Here is a 14,072-nt window from a genome sequence, read left to right as displayed (position 1 = left end):
CCCAAGTTACCATCTCTAGCAATCTTGACGCCGCCGAGCTCGAGCGCTGCTGAAGTTACTGGGTGCCTCCATTTCTTGGCAAGAGCTGCAGAAGAAGAAGAAGAAGAGAAGGGTAAGCAGAAGGTTAAGGTTCTGAGGGCATTGGTGCGAAGAGAGAGTGGGGTTTTGGAGAAGAGAGCAGCTTGGGCAAAAGAGAAGGCCGTTGCCATGCTCCTCGTCGTTGGGACTCAAAAACAGTTTGGCGTGGCAGCCTCTCTAGTCTTTTACTCTTATCGATGATTTGGGGATTTTCCTTTTCTCTGATTTTTTTCTTTTTTGTTGAATTGTTTGTGGACCGAGGAGGATTCCTAATTTGGCCCAAAATAATGGCCCATCAAGTGTAGACTTTGGATTAGTATTGAAAACATCCTGCTCATGTCCTTGATTAAATTTTGTTATCATGTCATTTCATATAATAGTGTGGCTTAGTTATAGATCATTTGAAGAATTTCTTTTGTCTTTCTCTTTTGTTAATTTGTTGGATGAAGGTTTTGGTTAAGTTCACTTTCCCTTAACAGCAGGTAATACCACACCATATGTATTTTGTGAAATTATTATCTACATTGGCATGAGGTGTTAGGTATTGCACTCAAATTTCATGACCTAGATCTATATATAAGCAAAATATTTGTTCCATTCTAACAAAGTTTCTTTACACCTTTGAGATAATGGAGAAAGCTAATATGAGAGTTTTTATTCATATAGTGTTGGCACGCAAAAAAAACTATATCTAGCATAATAGTTGTAAAACATGATTTTTGGCATGTAAACTAATTCTTGATATATCAATTACAAGATCAAGTAGATATGAGTCTAAATTTACCACAACATCAATGTGGCTTAGTTGTAGATGATTTGTCTGCTGCCTGTTTAAAACACACACCGATACTTCAGATTGATAAATAGCCATCAAAGATAGTGACTTAATCAGGGATCAGGATGGAGTTATACCTTCTGCTAGATCACCTATTGGTTCACCTAACTGAGTAGCATATGCCAAACAAGTCCCTAGACTTCCTGTGTAGCAATAGCATAGAACATGGATGCAGAATATCACTTAAAATGTAGAGATGGGAACTCCTAAAATATATTGAATATGAAGAAAGCATGTTGCCAGACATAACATTGTCAATAAGAGACCACCAATCTCCATCACTTGGAATATATTTTGCAGAACTATGAACAATTTTAAAATCAAACTTATCATAAGAGCAAGATTAGAAGTGAACAAGACTCCGCACATAAATGAGCTACATCAGAAACACTTAATTAAGTTCTCCAGAAGGGCAAATTCGAATGCATTGCAAGGTGCTTATACTTTAATTTTGGAATATATTTTGATCTCTGATATCCCCAGTGTAAGACACACCATTAATTGAAGACCACGGAAGAGATGAAAATTGGAATCAAGCCTTCTGGCTGAATAGTGTTGTAACTAGGCCTTTCTGTACTCCTCTTCATAGCATATTTATTCAGGATTGACGCAGTCGGATTGATAACTAGGTTTACCAGCAATAAACCTAACAAAAGGATTCTGGAGTCCACCAGAGATAAAAGAGAAATTCTCTATTTTATTGATTAAAAGTTGAAAGATAGGTTCTGCAGCCGCTTGCGGCTGCATAAATAAGAGAAAAGTAACCCTAGGGCGACTAACAATGAAACCCTAAAGCCCATGGGTAAAAACGAAAACAACCCAAAAATAACTAGGAAAACCAAAAGTCCGAAAAATAGAAAAATGCAGTTTTGAGGCCCTAAACGAGCCCGAAAGGCTTAAAAATGCCACAACGCGATTCCCTTTCCGGAAAGCTAAGGCACGTCCCAATCGGACACCGAGCTGTTTCGTGTCTACTAGTCACTTTTCGTTTTCCTCCTTTAGCACGATCCAACTGTTCTTCAAATTGGGCTGTCATCCGTTCTGCATCAAGGATGGCCTTGCAAAACACCCTATTCCGGCAAATTGATACATTAATGTTGTGAATTGAAATTTTGCTCCTAGTTTCTGGTATATTTGTCATCTCAAGAGCTTCCTTTATGTTATATAGTAAGTGCATTGCTGTGATGTTGATCTGTGTTTGGACATTGTCTAATTGTCTACCGTATGAAAAATTTGTAATCGGTAACAAATAAGTTAGATTGAGTTCGTCAACTTAACTGGCAACCATTTACTCTCTTCAAAAATATGAAGGGCTTAAGGAGAAGGAAGCATGAATGGCAGAAACAGAGGGTCCCTGGATCACAAACTGCTTTATATATGCTAATTATTTAAGTTGTAGGAACTGCTGGGATTAATGGATTTGTTTATAAGACATAATATATAGTATGCCAAAGAAGTACTTGCCTTCGGTTAGGATCAGCAGCAGCTTTGCTTATAATTGCTTCTATTGAGTGACCACCTTGGAAGAGTTCTTACATTGTTATGCAACAACTTGTTTACTCTTGCAAGACCAAATGCTCGACTGCTCATCCTTCTAGTTGCATACATTTCCTAACATAACCATTTATATTACAATCACAAATGTAAACCCGGCTAGAGAGACTTTGATGCCCAACATAATGTATATCTTTAGCCATTTTTTCCAGTTCGGATCACTTGATTTAGAATTTCTTATGATAGATTTCAATTTTTGAGGAGTCCATCCTTTGAAGCTTAAATTACATAGAAATAAGTGCGTAGCTGCTAGCTAGATCTTGTGTTGGTAACTAGCTAGGTGCATGTCCTCACTTGCCAGGTACAAAGTTGGTGGCATACGACCAGGCATTGTTGTTAACAGGGTCAGCCAGATGGTCAGCAAGGTTCTCAATAGGGCCCTTTCCGGTTACAATGGCCTGCACAAAGAAGCCAAACATGGAGAACATGGCAAGTCTTCCATTCTTAAGCTCTTTCACCTTAAGCTCTGCAAATGCCTCTGGGTCATCTGCAAGCCCCAAAGGATCAAAGCTGCCTCCTGGGTACAATGGGTCGGTGATTTCTCCAAGTGGCCCTCCAGCAATGCGGTAACCCTCAACAGCTCCCATGAGAAGAACCTGGGTTGCCCATATTGCTAAGATGCTCTGTGCATGAACTAAGCTTGGGTTTCCAAGGTAGTCCAGGCCACCCTCGCTGAAGATCTGAGCTCCAGCTTTGAACCACACTGCTTCACCAAACTTGACTCCATTTCTGGAAAGAAGCTCAGGGAAAACACAGCCCAGAGCCCCAAGCATTGCCCATCTGGAGTGAATAACCTCGAGTTCACGGTTCTTGGCAAAAGTTTCTGGGTCGGCTGATAGCCCTGCGGTGTCCCACCCGTAGTCACCAGGGAACTCGCCGGTTAGGTAAGATGGAGCCTCACCGGAGAATGGTCCAAGGTACTTGACACGGTCAGGGCCGTACCAGGGGCTGCCTGATGAAGCAGCTGGCTTCTTTGCTGTCTTCCTCATAGAAACCCTACCATTGCCTTGGACAGCTAAAAGCCCTGTCTCTGTGTTTAAAGGAATAATGGCTTTGCCTATGAATGGAGACGAGAGAGCCGTGGATGCCATGTGTAATAACTTTGAGAGAGGGTAAGTAGGTGCTGATTAAGCTACTGAGTTGTTTGATGGTTGAGAATGCAGAAGATCAGATTCTCCTTTATAGGGGCTCTGTGAGATCTATAATCCTATCCAAGTATCCATGTGTATCTTCATCCTTTCCCTCATTGGTCCTTGGGGTGATCAATTGATTAGAGAATTCAACTCACCTTCCTAACCAATCAGGGAACGATATGATAGATTGTGTTTAAATTATTTGGACATGTTACCCCAAACCCAGATCGGTTTATCCTGTGGTCCTCTTCCCTGAGGTAACGTTGGACTTGATTTAAAGGCCAATGAGCCAAGTTTAATGGTAGGACCAAATTTAAAATTAAGGATAAGACTTGAGGTCTCAAGCTATTTTTAATTTTGCATCTTCGGTTGTTTCTTCTATGCTATATGCTTTGCAAATCTAAAACATTGCTCATGGCCTCAAGCTCGTTCGATATTTAGAATAATATATTTAATAGACTAAATCGATTCATATTTAAACTAATTCTATTAGTTAGTAGACTAGTATGAGACTACTTTACTTCGATATTGAACTAGTCATTGTATCGAATTAAGTTTATTTCTGTATCAAATTAAGTCTATATTTATAACAAACTAAAGTCTACTTGACATATCGGTACATTAAAAAGTACCATAAAATATCCTGCTTAGTGGGTTACATGTTCTTTTTTAAGTGTATAGATCTTGTGCAAGTCGCATTGTTGTTTGTGTTCAGTTTTGAGGGCACTAATACATCCCCAAGGGGCGTTTGATAAAATTAGAATGATACAGGTGGAGAGCACTGAGACACATATCGATCATGGGTAAAAAGCCAGTGCAACCAATGATAGCTTGTGATAATATATGACTTGTTCAGTTATATGTAGGGGAAGTTCTACTTTGATGTATCGATCATCAAGTAAACTTAGTTCAATCGGAGGTAGATTAATTTAGTACACAAGTTAAATGGTCTCAAACTAGTCTACCAATATACGAAACTAATCTACCTCTAAATCGAACAGATCTACTTAATATATCAATAAATTGATGAACGTAGACGATCGTAACTCTACATGTAGTGCCGTATTGCCAAATTGTCTAGTGAACACACTCGTCAGAGTGGTGACCGACGTCTACATGTATTGCCATAAGTCCAGAACATGGCTTTTAATGCAGATATCATAAAACACGTTCCTTGATATAAAATATTTTCTGTTGGGGCTTATCTATCTCGATCAATCAGCACATTCAGAGAGATGGTACCATCTGATTCTACAGGTTAATTTATATGAGACACTGAATCTGACAAGGTTGACGAACTGTGCACTACTACAAATAAGTATAGAGTAGAGACTACGCGCGTAAACATTTTACCACCTCGTACTTTGCTACACATTCAAGGTATTCTAATGTACGTAACATTTTACGTACTACGCCAATAATAAGACATTGCTGCTTTGAACAATGCTGATTTAATGAAGAAAACCCAAAATCCTCTACAGTTTTGATGCAATCCTAGCCTATTGGAAACAAAAACCCTTCTCCATGCAAAAGGACCTCAGATTCTTAAAGTAAATATCGACTTTGGTGGCTTAATTTTTTTTTATTTTTTTTTTGGAAGAACCAACCTAAAATTGTTCAGCATACTAAAGTGTAATAAAATTTAAACAAGTAGAGTAAAGAATCCCAATGTCACCTACAAAATTCCCAACAAAATAAATAAAAAAGATGATGCACTGAAAACAAATTAAATTATCACAGTAGCAGCTAAATATTAATTAAGAAGAGACAGCTAGCAGCTAGCTAGCACTTCTTGGCATGCGATAGGGGTGTGTTTTGATCAACGAGCAATGCTGGCTTCGCTCCCTCCACAATTTGACCGATCATCTTCGGTTGGCATTGGGTATCGGCAGAGAGGACATAGGTGGCTGAACTCCAGCCACTGCACAATGCAATGTACATGATAATGGTGTCCGCAGGGCAACCGAGTAATCGGTTCTTTTTGTTGATAATCTACAAAAGCTGCAAAATCCTCCAAACAAATCACACACGAGGGCGTCTGTGTGATAGTAGTAATATCAAGTGTCACTTGCTCCAAACCCTCAATTGATGAATTACTTGCAGGAATAAATTTCGGCCTAGAACTAGATTCGTATTGAAATACATCTGCACGTCCTCCGTATACATCTCCCTCTCCATCTCCTCCATATACATCTCCATCAGCATCAACGCCAACACCAATGAGGTGAGTGGTGTACTCCCACACACCCACAACAATAGTGTTGGCGGAGACGGCCGCCACAACCGCCGCAAACAACTTTTGAAGAATACCCTGGTGTAAATCGTGCGGGACACCCATGCTTGAAAGAGATTCAGATAATTTTCGTGCATACACATTTTCATTGAATGATGATGATGACGACAATTGCTTTATATGTGAAAAGCGGACTCCAATACGTTTTTCAGCTATTTTAGAATATTCTTCAACAGAAATTGGCAGCCTACTGCTAAGTTCGACGCCTCTTACCCTGAAAAACTCTAGTACGATGAGAAGCTTGTTCTCCCCAATGCCCTGGCTTCTTTGCTTGACCTTGTCAAAATAACACAACTCCTCCATACCTTGAACAGAACGACGACGAGATCTGATCTCAACTGTTCTGAACTGATCTGCCATATTCTTTGCGGCTAAAGAACGAGGCTTTCGTACTTAAATCGTTCACCAACCCTGAGTTCTAATTCAACAAGGAGTACCCTTTCTCTTACGGACAAGGATTCCGAAAACCACTTTGGTGGCTTAATTAGCAATCAATAAGAATAAGCCCTAAGAATAACACGCTTGGGGTAAGAGCATCTTTAGCAATGCTAGCCATTTTTGAGTCAAATTTTAGCTAAAGTAGCTAAAAAGTCATTTTGGCTAGCCACTTTAGAAATACGTCTACTCTCTATTTTAGCTAATTTTGAATTTATATTATTTGTTAAAGGAATATTAAATAGTTTAAATGTATTTATAAATTATATAAAGTAACTCAAAAAGAATGTTTTAAATTAAAGAGAGTCTCATCTCGCTCTCTATATTTAGGAGCGAGATAGCTAAAAGTTATAATAGATAGTCACTTAGGAGTCTGGTGCAGCTGTTAAAATAGATAAAAAGCTAAACATGCTCTCTAAAATAGCTAAGGAGTCAAAATAGAGAGTCTGCTAAAGATGCTCTAACAAAGACGAAAATACTTTGACGTGCCTAGCATTTAAGTTGAGTTTCACATAAAATTACTTGGATTGAATTACAAAAAAAGTGACGGAAAATTCAAGATAGGGGGTAGATCTGCACAAATTAGAAATTTATGATGTAAATTTATCAAAATTAAAAATTCAAGGCATAAATTGACATACATGAAAAATGTGTGGGCAATTTGATTACTTTGCCAAAAAGATTACTGTAGTAAGAAGCAAAGTTACCGTATGCATTCATTCACGAAAAGCGGCTGTTTCGACTTTCATGCTCGCTAGATAGTATAAGAAGTTAAAATCAAGGATAATAAGTATAGATAAATGTTCCTCCAAAAAAAAAAAAAAAGTATAGATAAATGTTTCCACTTTGAAGCAACCCATTCAATAAAATCTAGCCAACAAATGTATGTCTTCAATTAAAGGAAAATACCCAAAGTATCAATTTCCCCTCAAGTTTTCCTCACAAGTTGAGATCCATTTAAAATTTCCCCATAGCTTTTATAAAGCCCATATTCCTCCCCACAAAGATAAAAATAACAGCCCAAACAATTTTTTGTTAGTATAAGTTGGGAGGGTCAAGAAATATGCCTCTGTGTTTTTTCCTGAGGGTCAAGAAATTTTTGTTAGTACAAGTTGGGAGCCTCTATTTTTTTTTTTTTGGAGGGTCAATATATTTTTCTTGAGGGTCGGAAAATTTTTCAATGTGTTTTTTTCCCTCAAGGTCAATAAATTTTTGTTAGTACAAATTGGGAGCCTTTTTTTAATTTTTATTTTTATGATGGTCAAACAAATTTCCCTAAATTGAAAGTATAGATTTTTCAGAATTGTTGAATAACATAAAAAATTTAGGGTCATCAAAATTTTTTTGATGGTCAGGAAAATTTTTTTGAGGGTCAATAATTGTTTCATTTTATATTGTTGCACTAGGTCACTAAACTAACATGATGACTGTTACTTTTGTAGATAAGCTCTTGATGTCGCTTGATCAATTGTGAGAGAGCATCTATCTTACTGGATTGTAGAGAGAGGGAGAGAGAATGTGTGTGTGTGTAAAATTATTTTGGGGTAGTTGATGGATAATATTATAATTTTGTATCAGTTTTTGATTTAGTGTCTTTATAAGAAAATAATTTTTTAACACTCAACTTGTGGGGAAAATTTTAAAGATTTTTGTCCTTATATGGGTCAAGAACTCTTATTTAATTATTAAGATTCAAAACTATTATTTATTATAATAATAATTATTATTATTATTAATTTTTTTTTTTTAGAAGTTGTATATATACTACATTTAAGGGAAGAGGCTTTGCTAGCCTAAGTGCCTGTGAAATTACATATAGATCCTTACATCATATATTAATTTATCCTAAATATATTTAATAATTAAGGAATATGAAGGTAAATAAATTAAAAATTGAAAAAGCAACGAAAAGAAAAAAAAAATTACACTTCTCTACATGTAACTTCCCACTATGTGCATTTCATCCATGAAAATACTTCCCACTGTAGTAACTCCCCACTTTTTGTGATAAATTTTCTCACATTTATTCAATCAATTATTCACACTCATCGGTGTGTTTTTTCTAGTATTATTTATTCAAACTCAAGAGTCATATATTTTTCAAATGGTTATGAAGAGTTCTATAACTACTCAACTCTTGAAACAAAGAGTTGACACATTTTGCGTTGCTCTCATTCTCTTACTCTTCATCTTCCTTCTTTCTATTTCTATTTCTATATCATATTTCTTGGCAATTGATAAACATTGGACGCCCCATATACCGTTAGTCGTGTAAAGCGGGATAGACATCTTGTGAGACTTCAAGGATTTGTATCTTGAAGTTGTAAACGATCGTCATAATATGCATGTAGGGAGACGTCTACTACTTTAGAACAACGAATGCTATGCCTCTCAGGTCAAACTCTTCAATTCTCTTCTCCCTTATAATGTTTGTGTTTATACCATGTGCTTCATAAATTCAGTTGCTTGATTTGATTTATTGAATATAAATATTTATACTAATTTACCCAACAACAAAATCTCAGCAAACACTCTCCACACTTAACCCCATGAGGCTTGCCCAAACACCATCATTATGGAGGCACTCAAAGAAAAGATGCTTATGGGTACAAACTACAGAGAACACAATAGTCCCATCCTTAGCAGCCAAACACCATCGAATAATAAGCCAAACAGTAGAAGCCGTTCTAGGGAGTAGGGACAATTAGTTGCCCCTTGTTAGCAAGTTGATTAACAAGTGCTTAATATATAATGACGACCAATATCATCATCATCATCATCCTTCTTCAAACACAAGGCTTGCCGGCTCCGGCTGGCTGCTTTGCTTTGATTTAATTTTCATAATTTCCTTGCACCTTTGGAGTTTGGAGGGTGCTTCTTTTGTAAAGCTAACGATTCCACGGCTCACCAACCTTGCTAAAATGTCCTATGTGGAATCTGGATCTACATTTAGGCACTCACTCACACACAGACAAGCCATTTCACCAACCAAGGACCATAGACAGACATGTCAGATCAACAACGACGACCGGTACGTGCCGGTTCCCCCAACATTTTGGGATTGTTTACCGGCCGGAAGTGGGAACCGCACCTACCTCAGCCCTTAACAAATCCCAACTGCACCACTTTCTTAATCAAATAATGCATTGTCACTTCCTTATCAGTAGCTGCCAAGTCATATTGAAAGTTCAATGCTTCTTGAATGGGGTTGGTTAAATGGTATTCCCATTCTACCCTGGAAGGAACCCAGAAGTGGATGAATTGGGTCAATTACTGGATTGGGGTTGGTGACCAAACTTGTAGTCTATGGCTCTCTCACAATCTCGATCCCAAAAGAGGGAATTACCAATTTATCATGCAACATGCCTCCCAAGTCAATAATGACTTTGACTTGTAACCAAATCGGAAGAAACAAATCTGATTTTCGTTGAGGAATGATCCATCATGGCTAGCTTTCTCTTTCAGATTTGGGTGCGGGTGCGGGCGTGATCAAACCCACCTCAAAAGCTTATGTATGAAATGCATAAAACCTAGTTTTCATGGGATGCATCAAGCAAGTTTGTACTTGTTTCCGTAGAGACGAGTAAACCTAAAATAACAAGCATGCGTCATGCCACACCCATATGCCACCTGAAGACTCGAAATATGTTTTTTTCTCATTAGTTACAGGAAAGAAGACGTGCTGAAAGCCTGAAACCGATAACATAACTAAACTGCCATTGACCGAACGAGTCTGGTCTATATGACCACGGGCAAAGCGTTAATCATGCATCGTTGAATTGAGAAAATATGAAAACTTTTAAAAAAGAATGAACAAATGAGACAGTCACTTCTTTGTGTATCTTCTTTTTTGGAAGGGACATATATTTTACTGGAACGATTGATATTGTCTAAAATATTTAGTTATTAGTGAGATTGAATTGATAAATTAGGGAAGACGCTTGACTGCGTTCAGAACCTTCCTTAATAGTGTCAGCTTACTTGTTACTTGGAACTTAATTCTAAGGTTGCATTATGTTAGTTAAATCTAATCTAGGGTTTTACTTTAAATTTGTCTTTTATGGCTCTCTTTTGTCATAGCCTGGAGATCCAGGTGAGTCATATTTAACATTGGCTATTGATAAAAAATAAAAAATAAATAAATAAGTTGACATAATTTGACCAAATCGAAAATAGTAAAAGAACGAGATATCATAATTCACTAATTTTGCATTCAATTAACTTGTACTCAGGATATAATTTGGAGATAAGGATAAGAGTATTTGGAATCTCTCAATATCTCGTTATCTTGTTAAGAATGTTATCAATCAAATCACTCATCTCAAGCAATTTAAGAGAGAACAGGGAAAATCACATTGAAAATATGCACAAAAGTCTGTTTAAAAATGGCTTTCATTACGTGTCATGACGGATGCATAATTCACATCAGTTTTTTTTTTTTTCAACAAAGATAATTCACATCAGTTATGAGTTATGACTAAATAGCATTTTAGTCTTTTGCTCCTACCTCATGACATAAATAATAATAAAAAAGATAAAAGATAAAAAGATGACTTCCATTCGATTCCCTACGCACGTTTTTCTTATGGTTTAAGAATTGAAGGACCAAGGTCACGATTATGTCATTGTCTGTGCTGAATCCTCAACATTTTGGTAGTTCAATGTCAATGCCAACCTTATCAAAACATCAAAATTCATATGGGTTACTGATTAAATGCTCCGCTACGTTTCCCTTAAAAAAAAAAATACATATATATATATATATATATATATATATATATATATATATATATATATATATATATAAAGCAAAAGTTACAAAATAAAAAAAGTGAAGAATAATCTCTATCAATTTACAAGCTCGGATTGGAAAAATTCATTATTATTATTTTTTATTTTATTTTATCATAAGGGAAAAGAATTCTAATTTAAATCGGGCCAACAAATTATTTTTTTTTAATCAAACCCACAAGGGCGGCAATATCATTCAACTCAAGGTAGAATGATCATTACATATTTTTCGCTGCAATCTATAGACAGACACTAATACGTGTTAGTACCCACAATGGTGCGTAAAACTAGGTACACTCATTAAACATCAAATACATTGAAATAGCGGATCTTCTCCTTCAATACTACTTCAGAATATTCGCTAATAGCACATAAAAGTGTATAGCTCTCTAAAAATTAGAGAATTATTGAAAATAGACTAAGCTACTAACATAGAGTTCCCTAAACAAAGTGAATTGAAAGAAAGAAAAATCTAACTATTTAGAAACCCATATGGCCCAAAGAAAAAGTCAGAACCCAAGGCCCAACTCCTAGCCCAATTCTCCCTTCACCTCCCTTGAGCAGACCGCTACCACTCCTCGTGTCACGCCCCGGATTTTGAATGATAAATTCAAATCCGAAACCTGAATAATTACAATTACAAAAAAACCAAATCTCGAAACTTCGAGTTCATTATTACAATTCACTCTCACAATATATTATAAAGCTCAAATGAGCATAACACACCTCACAACTTACAATTGTTGTAAAACTCTAACAATTGCTCTAACCGCACGATCACCGTCCTGGTTCTCCTGTCCTGTAGGATTACCCGCTACACAATTTGAATAGTGTACCGGGAGTTGCAACAACACAAAACCCGGTAAGCTTTTTACAGCCAGTATGAGTAAACAAGAAAGAACTGTTGATTTATTAGATTTCAAGACTACCACAAACCCACGTTACTTTCTCACTCTCATATATATATATAGACACTTATGAGTTACTCTCAATTTAGCTCATAAGATCACTCACTCTCATATATATATGTAGACACTTATGAGTTACTCTCAATTTAGCTCATAAGATCACTCACTCTCATATATACATATAGACACTTATGAGTTACTCTCAAATTCGCTCATAAGATTTCCCAACATTTGGTAGACAGACTCATATATATATATAGACACTTATGAGTTACTCTCAATTTAGCTCATAAGATCACTCACTCTCATATATATATGTAGACACTTATGAGTTACTCTCAATTTAGCTCATAAGATCACTCACTCTCATATATACATATAGACACTTATGAGTTACTCTCAAATTCGCTCATAAGATTTCCCAACATTTGGTAGACAGACTCATATATATATATAGACCCTTATGAGTTACTCTCAATTTCCCTCATAAGGTTACCATATATATATTGACACTTATGAGTTACTCTCAATTTCACTCATAAGGTCACTCCACATTTGGCAGACAGACTAGAGCTCTAACTGAACGTAACCACTCGTCCGGCCACAGACGTGATTACGATTTAATACTATTAATAACCACCAGCCCGGTACGAGAGCGTGATTCACTAATAGATGCCATGGTCACCTCGTGACCTAGTGATCTCCACAGATCACAACAATTTATTGTTCCTCAACAATAAAACTCAACACCTCTCACAATATATTGTTTCTCAACAATAAACTCAATACCTCTCACAATATATTGTTTCTCAACAATAAACTCAACACAACTCCAACAATACATATTATTTCACGTAATAATATATATACAGACATTCACACAGGAATGTCTAATACACCAACAATAGTTCATATGATTGCAAAATAAAGCAATTAAATATATTGGGTTCGTAATATGAACCACGTGAGGTTTACTCACCTCGATAATCCCGCTGCGTCTTCAATTCAGCTCAAAATACGATCCACAATCGTCCACCAACTCAAACCGTCAATCACCTAGTCCAATAATGATCTTGACTTAGCCAACAACTCAAATATGTAATTAAACGACGATCCAACGCTCAGATTCAAATTAAACGATGATCCAACGGTCGGATCTGAATTTAATGATGATCCAACGGTCGGATCCTCACGGATCGCCTTTAGGATCATCCTCCAAAATTATCACGAAGATCCAACGGTCAGATCTTCCTGAATTGCCTTTACTAACATCTCCACAAAATTATATGAAAATCCGACGGTCAGATTCTCACGAATCGCCTTCCGAATCACTATTTCTCAATTATACGAAGATCCAACGGTCGGATCTTCGCCCGTGACCTCACAAAGTCACCGGGACAGTCATACGATCAACATATCCAAAATTGAAGCAAAACCGATGGTCAGATCTTCACAGATCGTAAACCGAAGATAAACGTAAAAACGTTAAATAGTAACGTCAAAACGAAAATCCACTATTTATCAACTTTTTCTAACATGACCATGTTATATATCAAAACGCTCGTATGGATGCATAGATCATCGCCTAGATAATGAAAACTCGAAATATGGTCTGATGCGCCGCCACAAGCGGTGGTCAGTGGGCGGTCAACGCGGCGGTCAACGCCGGTCAACCACCTCAGATGGCAAAGTGACCAACTACAAACTGGTTCAAAATGAAAGGGTGGTCGACTTTCATACCTGGAGCTAAGCCTGGTTCGGCCTAGATCGTCCTAAATCAAGCGTTGAAGTTGGATTAATCTCGTGCGTCTGATCAGATTCCAGATTGAATCAGGGACGTCGAAATCTTCAACTCGTGATCTTTCACTCCACACTCCAAATCGTCAAGCAAGGCCTATATGGGGATGATCAGGGGGAGGAGGAGATCACGAAAATGGGGAGGATCGGCCCGTGCAACGCCGGCACGGCCAAGATCCGGTCGGGTCGAATGCTAGGCTCTGGGGGGCTTCGATCCACGTCTGGGGGCAGCGGCGGTGCAAGGGGAG

At 37.3% G+C, this 14,072-nt stretch overlaps 2 protein-coding genes across 4 annotated transcripts in view; both read right to left on the bottom strand.

Moving 5' to 3' along the window:
* Positions 1-287, bottom strand: part of LOC133720820 (phenylalanine--tRNA ligase, chloroplastic/mitochondrial-like) — a 53,219-nt gene extending 52,932 nt beyond the window's left edge. The window contains exon 1 of one of the 3 annotated variants that reach the window (XR_009851986.1): positions 11-287. Coding sequence is in view for 1 of the 3 variants with exons in the window: in XM_062147299.1 (XP_062003283.1) it covers positions 11-209 (199 nt within the window). In the remaining 2 variants the exon portion in view is untranslated. The remainder of the gene's footprint in view (positions 1-10) is intronic. The other 2 variants (XR_009851985.1, XM_062147299.1) reach the window with 2 other exon arrangements.
* A 2,067-nt stretch (positions 288-2,354) lies between these two features.
* On the bottom strand, positions 2,355-3,630 carry LOC133721755 (chlorophyll a-b binding protein of LHCII type 1-like). The gene has a single exon (XM_062148465.1). It carries the CDS (start codon positions 3,556-3,558, stop codon positions 2,758-2,760), a length of 801 nt encoding a protein of 266 aa, XP_062004449.1. The 5' UTR covers positions 3,559-3,630; the 3' UTR covers positions 2,355-2,757.
* Between the last annotated feature and the right edge of the window lie 10,442 nt (positions 3,631-14,072).

The sequence above is a fragment of the Rosa rugosa genome, chromosome 7 (assembly GCF_958449725.1).
Source record: "Rosa rugosa chromosome 7, drRosRugo1.1, whole genome shotgun sequence".
Taxonomy (NCBI): Eukaryota; Viridiplantae; Streptophyta; class Magnoliopsida; order Rosales; family Rosaceae; genus Rosa; species Rosa rugosa.
This window is presented reverse-complemented; position numbering and strand designations above follow the sequence as displayed.